At 35.6% G+C, this 10,346-nt stretch overlaps 1 protein-coding gene across 1 annotated transcript; it reads left to right on the plus strand.

The window, feature by feature from the left end:
• The first annotated feature begins 7,746 nt into the window (after nucleotides 1-7,746).
• Nucleotides 7,747-9,828, plus strand: wu:fj19g03 (uncharacterized). The gene is made up of 5 exons (XM_057327420.1): nucleotides 7,747-7,987; nucleotides 8,558-9,052; nucleotides 9,347-9,416; nucleotides 9,502-9,540; nucleotides 9,664-9,828. The coding sequence occupies exons 1-5, from the start codon at nucleotides 7,816-7,818 to the stop codon at nucleotides 9,731-9,733; spliced, it is 846 nt and encodes a 281-aa protein (XP_057183403.1). The 5' UTR covers nucleotides 7,747-7,815; the 3' UTR covers nucleotides 9,734-9,828.
• Nucleotides 9,829-10,346: the final 518 nt, after the last annotated feature.

The following is a 10,346-nucleotide window of genomic DNA, read 5'->3' on the forward strand; positions in this document are numbered from 1 at the left end:
CATGTGTCCGGTTTTATTTCTATACACGATGAGAATTTTTTAAAATGTTGATGTTCTTTTTACCACACAATGGTGACTGAAGATGTCAGTACGCTGTGGTGAGTCATGTGATCTCATGGCGGGGATCAGGTGGTGTTTTATTGTAGCGTGAGAGAAACTCCATAAATAAAGACAATCGCTCTGTAAATCTGGACCGAGGTCTGTTGATATTTTACAGATTCAGACTCTCGGTTTTATCAATAAATGTGTTTTAGATTTATAGTGAAGGTCAGTGCCTCACCGGTTTATACGGGACTCCATTAAACCCATTCGAACACATGCAGCTCCAAGAAACACAGAAAACACTAACAGTATACATCACTGAAAGTTATTTATAAAAGCTATACATACATCCATAAGTCTCTTTACAATACAGTGTACGATTACGAAAATGTGTGTACTGTATATTGTGTACAATTGTCTATTATTTGTTGTATATTGTGTAAAGTGTGTATATTGTACATTTTCCATATCTTGTTGCTTGTACTGCCATGGCACAGAGTCTTGTACCTGATAATTTCATCATCAGTACACTTGTGTACATGATGCGTGACAATAAAGAGATTTGATTTGATTTGATCTCTTATGTGGCACATTTAAGCCAGATTCACATTTCGCGTCTTTTGCGCGCGCAAGTTCATTATTTTAAATGTAGACAAATAAGGAGCTACGCATGCGGTGCGACGCTCCCGTTTTTCTAGGCGCGTCGGTTCCGCGTCGAGATGAAAACAGTTCAACTTTTCAGAATGCCGCACGCGCACCGCATGAGAAAGCAGTGCGCCTCGCGTTTTCCGCGCGGTTGTGAATCGCCCCTTAGCCATGTCACTTTTTTGTAATGGCGGAGACGTATTTTGAGTCTCAGAAGATATGTTTATTTCGTATGCATGACTGGAATGTACATGATTGTTATTCTGTGTTATAATCACTATTAGGATCGTTAGGATCTGCAGAAAGATTCAGACAGCACAAACGGACCATATGCCACATACCACTAATGAAGCGTGAGACTTGCCTTCATTTTTCACTTCATGTTTGCAGAAAGAGCCGTGTTATTGTTTTAAGTTTCAAGAAAGTCATTTAGCTTTATATGGGGGTGTGCAAGTAATAATAAACAATGGCCTTTCTCACACGCACACAGGCCAGACCAGGGACTTTTGTAGCCCAATAAAAGTCTCTCATAGCAAGAGGGATGACACTTATTTAGCACATGCTAAGTTCTCTCTCTTTCACAGAACGTTATGAGAAAAAGCGATTTCGATGTGTGAAAGGTGAGTTTAATCTGTTGAAACTCATTACTTAGTTGTCATGATTTACTTTGTCGTTTTAAACTAGTATGACTTTCTTTCTTCTGCATGACACAAAACAATATATTTTAAAGAATGTTGGTAAACAAAAACCACTGGTCCCATTGACTTCTATTGTATGGGCACAAAACCAATGGAAGTCAATGGGGACCAATGGTTTTTGTTTACCAACATTCTTTAAAATATCTTCTTTTGTGTTCTGAAGAAAGTCATACAGGTTTGATATTGCATGAGGGTGAATAAATGATGGCAGAATATTCATTTTGGGGTGAACTATCCCTTTAAGAGCTTTAAATGCTCGCTTTAAATATTTTTTTATATTTATAACTTTATGATAATCGGCATTTTTCATATGAATTTGTAGTAATTATTATAGGGTGATCCTAAACAATTTCTTAAATTAAGACAGATTTGGGCCCAAGAAAAGATATTATATATTGTGTCTGTATTTTTATAACCTTTGTTTTACATTATAATTCAATGAAATATCACAAACTATATGCATAATTTGAAAGATAAAATGTCGACGTTTATGTGCTGAACTTGTTTCTGCAATCAATAAAATGCTAAAAAAAATAGGGGCGCTTATAAAAAGAACATTCTTGTTTCTTGCATTGCCACAAAACATTTAGCCAGATTTTACACACACACAGAGAGAGAGAGAGAGAGAGAGAGTTGAATAACTATCAAGAAAAAATGCATTTACATGCAAAAAAGTGAATTTGTCCACAGAAGGTCAAAACCTCTGTCCAACAAAAAACTTGTATTGCTTGAAATAAAAAAAAATGTTAAAGCTCAAAGCCCAAATAAAGGCATTGAATCTAAGCTGCAGGCCAGTTACATGTCTGCTTTAATACAACATGACAGAATTATGATTTATGTATCTTTATCATTATTCTGAAGTCATGGGTTTGTTTCTGCTCAGATCCCATCACGTCCAGAAACACTGCATGTGTTTAAACAAGAGAGATGAGTAATTACTCGAATAATTGTTTTTTAAAGCATCATTTAAGTCATTGTCAGAACATTTTAGCTCAGTCAAAACTACTATTCGGGCTTGAACATCTGTGACGCACAGAACCCGTCAGAACAAACCCCAGCAGATGTCACGGCAGAAAACAGTGGTGATAAATCAGGCTTTTCAGATGAGATTCAGCAGGAGAGGTGATGTGTTATTTTCATGTGTTCTGTGTGAATAATTCAATGTTAATTATGTCATTTAAGTACTTCTGAACCCCTATGTCTCACTCACACAACTTGTTTTTATTTTAAAACACCCATTGTATTTAATAAACATAAATAAGAAATATATAAATAAGAAATAAATGCACAGAGAGCCATTATTTGGTGCTGCTGTCAACAGGTAAAACTTAAAGTATTCGTGTGATGTTGTGGAGGATTATTGAAGTGTATTTTGAGTTGGTCTTCGTGAAGGTTATTACTTCTTCTGATGTTATATGTGGACTGAACTCTTCCAGGAACCATCAGCGAGATCTTTCACACCGTCACTGTGACGGACACATATGGAGAGAAGATCATACAAACTGTTCCTCCACACAGGTGCAGACTTTAAGAGGAAATTGTGCAAAAAGTCACCAAAGCTCATACTTGGTAATGTCAAAGCAATTTCTGATTTCCTGTTTGTGACGACAGGTGCGTTTCAGCGCTGAGCACATGAGCTGATGAAAGAAAGCAGAAGAGGGTCGATCACTCACGGAGTGGAGCGATGCAGAGGTTCAAGGTGTTTGAAACAGGTGCGTCATCTTCTGAAGACATCACAGTTATGACCTTCACATCCCACATAATAATCCCACATTACATGAGCGTATCTTCATTATTCAAAAGTTCAGTCGCAGGGCATTAAAATCACGGCGCTTTATCTCGACTTCAAGTGCGAGGTCACCCTCACGAGGCCTCCTGAGAACATCACGAACATCATGAAAAAGAAAAAGTTGGGAAAACATCACCAACATCACATTTGTTTGCAGATTATCTACTGTAATTCAAGGACATTCAGACATTGTTCAACATGTCCTGTTTTCAAAATGAACATTGTGTGCGTATCAGAACAGTAACAATCAGAATGATTTTTGCTTTCTTATTTTTGAAAGTGCAAGTGCACGAGATATAAAGAGATCGTTCTGTGCTGTTTGATCTTTTGTGTCATTGAGTGTAGACTGACAGTCAATGCTAACCAAACAGAAACACACAATAAAAATTGTTGTTCATGAGTCAAACAGTTAGCAAAGATGAGTCTTAGAAAGTTTATATTTCTGGTTCTGTGCCTGAATGAATATTTCTAGTGATAAACAGAATGATTGTAGATTTGTTTTAGTTTTATTTATTTATTATTATTTATTTATATTTTATTTATTAATATTTTAAAATATATCTTTTATATTTTTATGTTACTTTTAGTTACATTTTTTTTGCCATTTTTGTTATATGTTTTTTTTTTTCATTTTATCATTTAGTGTTTCATTTTTTATTTTAAGATTAATTTATTTTAATTTTTAATTTATTATTATAATTGAAATGTGTTCAAAGTTTGAATTATATGAAACTAAAATAATCACTTTTTATTCATTATTCTGTTTATAAAAAGCCAAAGCAAAATCTGTATAATAAAATGTAATGAATGAAGTTAAATATATTCATTTCATTAATTAGAATAAATTATTTTTTTAATGTTCAATTTACTGCAAAACTTTATTTTTCCAATTTATCAGCATTTTAATGAGAGGGCTAAAAAAATTGCTTTAAAGGAGGCTCTCAGTTTCGTAACCTGCTCAATCTTCAAGCAAAACCCTTCTCCTAAACCTCACAATTCTTAGAGACAATGTTAGAAAGAGTTGCACAAGTTGAAAATAAAAACACACACATACACACACAGACACACACACACTCATTGCACTTGATTTGATTGTAAATCCCCCCAATTTCCCAAGATTTCCCCATTTTTAAATGTATTGAAGTCAGTGTAATGTAATGTTTAAAAACAAATAATTAATTTTTATAGCCATTTCCTGATTTATTTGATGAGCTCTGGTTCAATACATACTTCTTATAACTGTACTGGTTATGCTATGCTTTTATACGACAATTCACTTAATTTTTATTTCCATCACAGGATTTCTTGACAATGATTTATTTATGAGATGTCCAGAGATCACAGAGTGATTCTCAGTCATAAACTGCATGAAAATGACCCTGTGCTTATAAAATATAAAAATACGGAATGCTCAAATGTTGACACTTTCCTCCTATAATTTATGAAAACACTTTTAAAAGTGACAAATCATCTACTGATTTTCTCTCCTCTCTGATCAGCTAAAACACCTCAGAATTTCTATAATAGGGTAATACTCCAACATATACTTGACACGCAGCATGAAGACTGTTAAATCTGACATTTGCATTAAATTATCTTGAAGGAAAATAATCTGCATTCATCAGATTTGACGTTAATGGTCGCCCACTATCATTAACAAGCCATATTTTCACATACACAAACACTTTTGTGAGATTTGAGGGGAGTGAAAATTGTCTATATTATTGCTGCACGATTCTCTTTCCAAAGAGGTTTCAAAGAGAAAATGGAGATATTCATCCGTCTCTGCTACGGTCTACAGTCAATAAAATGACTTTTATCTCTTATCGTGTCACAATCTTTTGATAAAGCAGCACGCCACCTTGGCACAGCGAGAGAGAGAAATGGCATTTGTCCAGAGCTATATGCCACGGTTCGGTGAGAAACATCTTCTTCTGGAAAAGAGCTGGACATGTCCATAATGTCTTTTTGTGAGACACCGAAGTTTCATTTTTGAGTGAACGATCGTCTCTTTAATGTTCAGCTCCAGCAATCACACATCTGATCGACTGCCTGGAATCACTCAGGTGGGGGGGCACAGCGTATAAAACAATTCCAATCATCTTAAAAGACTTTCACCCCCGGCTCCGATGGGTTGATCTGTCAGGTCAGTCAGCTGAGCGTTTCAAACATTTTACTTCACTCTCGTGTATATAAGAGAGCTTCTTTCCTGCTCAGGGTGATGAGCTCATCGAAAACCTCAAATGTGATTGGCTGTTTCTTACCACCATTTTTTGTGTAGTGGTGCAGATGCTCTTAATAAGGTTCTTCTTAAAATAGCTGCTTGGGCCTTTTTTGGCTGTATGGTTTTTTGGAGATTAACAAATTTGTGATGTGTTGTTGCGGGAGATGTTTTCATCTTGAGATTAGCATCGTGCAGAACTACACTCTTAAAAATAAAGGTGCTTAAAAGGATCTTCACAGCGATGCCATAGAAGAACCATTTTTGGTTCCACAAAGAACCAAGTCAAAGATTCATTATAAAAACATCTCTTTCTTGCCTTTTTATAATCTAAAGACGTTTTTTTCACCACAAAGAACCTTTTATGAGACAGAAAGGTTCTTGGGATGTTAAAGGTTCTTTAAGGAACCATTCAGACAAAAAGTTCTTCTATGGCATCGTGAAGCCCCTTTATTTTTAAGAGTAGAGAACTGAGAATTTGAGTTCAAACTAAAACAAATCGCATTGAATTATGTTTAGAGTTACTTCCTAGATGGCAAATATAATTGTTTTAATATTGAATTGATGTTTTAACTTGGTTATTTTCGACGTTGATTCAACATTAGATGTTTGTCATCTGGCTTGTCAACTTGTCCCACACTGTCTGTGCCATGGACGTGAGCGGTACCTCAAAAAGTCTTGTTGAGAAAACGTTCTAAGGTGAGCCGTAAAAATGATGGAGATTATTGACAGTTGTCCATGTGATGATGTTGTGTAATCGTGAACTGAAACTAAACATAAATAGCAAAGGAAAACATGGGCTGTTCTGTACAAAATGTACATCAGTTATCGTGGTATTTCAACATTTAAATGCCTTTTAAAGATTTTCCTGGTACACGTCACCTGGCAAAGAAAAACAAAATCTGAGTAAAAGGCTCTTTAATGTTCTACTGTTGTCATAGGGAGGCATTTGTAAATGTTCAAGGCAATAAAACCAAATGTTGAACCAAACATTCCAAGAGTGTCAGGCATAGTTATACAGTTTATATGTGAAGTTTAAATTCACATTATCATACACGTTGAAGAAGTACATTTGTTTTCTAAATATTATCAAAATACATTCTTCCTGTAAAACAGCATTTTATCAACATTATATTTCAAAACAGTGGTATAAAGACCATATTCTAACATTCTTATGTTTAAAAATATTCAGAAATAGCGTTTTCATAACATTAGCTAAACGTTCTCATATTTTTATTGGCTGTTGTGACTTAAAATATCACCAATAAATGCTATAAAAAATATCCCAAATATACTGTGTGCAGTATATTAAGTCTTCTAAAGTTATACATTAGCTGTGTCATAAATGGACTTTTTTAAATTAGTCACATGACACATCACACACACTTTATATGTGAAGTTTAAATTCACGTTATCAGACATGTTAAAGAAGTATATTACAGTGTGTTGAAAGACTCTTTTGTTTCCAAAACCAATCCACTGTGAAACTTTGTATTTCTTATCAGATGGAGTTTTAAAATGTGCAGTATTCAAACACCCTTTAAGTACACTGAGTGTTTTAAAGAAAAACTATGAAAGAATGAAGCTTTTGTCACAGAGCTTGACCTGCCTGTCTTAAATATTGGTTTTGGTGTGACTGCTGAACATTACTGAGGTAATGACGGGTCATGGTTACATATATAACAGAACCTTAAAGAGAAGCTTGAGACTCTCATCTGTATCTCCATCAAGCATCAGCAGATCCTCTGGTAAGACATTTTAAATGCTTCTCATATTTTAATTTTGCACACTGAACAAATCTTACTTGTAAGTACTTGATAGTAATCCAAATGGCATCTGATATCAGATTTGATGTGGTTTTGCCAGTTAAAAAGAAAAGTCTGTCATCATTAATCCGTTCTCATGTCATTCCAAACCTGTAGAACGCAAGTTTTTCTGCAGAACACAAATTAAGATATTTTGAAGAACGCCGGTAACGGAACAACATTGGCCCCCATTGACTTCCAATGTGAACACAAAACCGTTTCTCAAAATGTCTCTTTATTTTTAGGTGAACTGTCCCTTTAAAGCTGTCAGAACCATTTGAGCTCTTAAGTCTGTGTGAAACAGCTGTCGTGTTTTGCTGTCACTTTATAAATGTGTCTCACGTCTACGTTTAGTCTCGTTTTCCTTTTATACCTCTTCTCAGGTACACATTTAGGGCAATTATATTCATTTCTGGACTCAAGCTGTTTAAAAGCAAAGACAGATGCTTTTTTTCAGTAGTGCATCAATTTAAGCCAACTTGGGCATTTAACTCTTTCTTTGCAACCTGTTTTACTGGAATGCAATTAGTTGTACTATAGAAAGTCAGTAAGATTTTTTGTATTTTAACAGATTTGATTAGATTCAAGACTACTTTTTTGTCCGATCAGAGAGAGATGGAGAGCGTTCTTTCACTGAAGATGTTGGCACTGGTTCTGCTGGTGTCCAGTATGAACGAGGGACGGATTGTGAGTAAATGTGAGCTGAAGACATATCTGGAAGCCGCTCAGTTTCAGGTGATGAAGGCCATGGGAAACAGTATGACTGTTGAACATCTCATTGCCAGACGTGAGTAAATCTTGCTCTTTTTTTCAGTTGTATTTTTCCCAAAGCATCATTATGGTCAGTTATAGTTTGAAGGAACAGCTCACCCAAAGCAGAACATTTTGTTATTATTTTCAAAATGATTTTCTCACCGTCGTGTCACTTCAATTTTTTCTGAGGAACACTAAAGAAAAGTTAGGCCAAAAGAAAAGTTCAACAGAACGTTCAGTCTAGCGTTCTCTAAGCGTTATCAAAACATTCTTGCAATAAAGTTAAAAGAGTAATTTATCAACATTGTATTTCAAACTATATCAAACGAGCGGTATAAAAACCATAATCTAACATTCTTAGTAGAATTTTTAAAACCTTCAGAAATAACGTTTTCATAACGTTATTTAAACGTTAGATAAATGTTCTTTATATTTTTGTGAGCTATTTGTACTATAAAGATAGCCCAAATCAATTGTGTATTCTGTCTTCTAAAGTTATAAATGATCATAAATAGACAAAAAACTAAGAATAAGTCAAATGACAAATGTTGGACATGTTGTCATTTTTGATGCTGAATCAACCCAAATGCGTTTTTTTTTTCAGTGGTTTGTAATGTGGAAAACACTTCCGCATTCAACACCAGCCTCGTCACCGGCATCCAGATCAACCTAGAGGATCTCAGACCTCCATTCCAGTCTCGTCCCCCTCCAAAACAACCAGAAGAACCCACTGCAAAGGAAGAAGATGATGAGAAAATGAAAGAGGAACAAATAATCCCTGTTCAACCACAAAAACGTCCCAAAGGAAGACCCGCAAGATCCATCCCTGTGGACAAGGTCATTTCCTCTGCTGTGCAAGGAGAAAAGGAACTCTTCTGGATGTGGCAGCGTGACATTTTCCCAAAGAAACCCCCCGCTGAATCTTCTGGAAGCAGCTCAGAGGAGTCGTCTGAAGAGCGCGGCTCCGGAGACAGCTCGGAGGAGGAGCTTGATGATGTCATCTCACAGAACCTGTTCGGCATCTTCCAGCTCAGCGATCGGGTGGCTTGCGATTCCGGATCTAACAGAACTCTGAACCTGTGTGGCCTGGAGTGCAGTGGTGAGAACTGGAGCTTGTTATTCCAAAATCTATCTGCAAATTATGTTGTTCAAAATCCCTTTTATAAGAGTCTTTATGCAGACCACAAAAGAAGATATTTTGAGAAATGTCTCAGCGGTAAATGGGGTTCAACGTTCTTCAAAATATCTTCTCTTGTGTTCTGCAGAAGAAAGCAAGTCATGCAGGTTTGGAATGACATGAGAATGAGTAAATTATAAGAGAATTTGAATTTTGGTTGAAATGTCCCTTTAAAGAACTTCTCATATTTTCATCTACATGTCTTTTTCTGGAAAGCTCTCGTTGATGACGACATCACTGATGATGTCATCTGCTTAAAGACTTTGGTAGAACGTCGTGGCAAGTTGTAAGTTCACACGCAAACACAACTATGTACTTTATATACTGTATACTGTCACTTATATCATTTATACCAAATATCTTCTTTGCAGCAGTGGCTTCAGTCCCAAAAAGAGATTCTATGCTAAGATGTGAGTACTACAAAACACCACAAAACATTATACAGACATATTTAACATTGCATTTTTTTTTAATTACATCTTTTTCAAGGTACACCTACAGCACTGAGCACTTGTATGTTATATGTGTTACAGGATGGCAATGCTGTCAGTAAAAGAGTGTCGCTCTATCATTCCCTCTGAATACTTTGCTGAATGTTCCTGAAAGATCTCTACACCTCCAACATCACATTTCTCAGTTTTTCAAAAGCCTCTCTTCAAATGATATGTACTGTATATCCTCTACATACCTCATGAAATAAAAACGATGTTGTTGTGACTTTGTTTTTAACTTTGAGGTCATCCATGCTGGCATGGAAAGTGTTGTTGAATCATGTTGTTCGCATGCGAAGATGTTTGCTTCAGTAAAATGCTTTCTGGAATGGGAATATTGCTATGAACCACTTGCCACTTAAAAGCAGCGAATCAATCTTCACAAGTCGACATCAACTAAAGACTCCGGCTTTTTACGTTGACCTCCAATGTTCTATTTCAACTGGAAATATAAAGAAAGCTGCTCTTTGATGTCAATTCATAAAGCTTTTATAAAATAGCTTGCCAAGATTTACTTTGATAGCACATATGAAATATTGAATTCTTAAAATAGCTGCCATTAACTAACAATGCCACAGGTTGACAGGTTACTGTCACTTTTAAAGCACGACCATTGATCGAATTGTAATAGGCTCATTATGATGATGGTAGGACTTTAAATTATGAAGTCTAATGTACTCCAAAAGAACATTATTTGATGTCCACTGGGAAGTCACTTTGAAAAC

Source organism: Triplophysa rosa, unplaced genomic scaffold (genome assembly GCF_024868665.1).
Source record: "Triplophysa rosa unplaced genomic scaffold, Trosa_1v2 scaffold22_ERROPOS151950, whole genome shotgun sequence".
Classification (NCBI taxonomy): Eukaryota; Metazoa; Chordata; class Actinopteri; order Cypriniformes; family Nemacheilidae; genus Triplophysa; species Triplophysa rosa.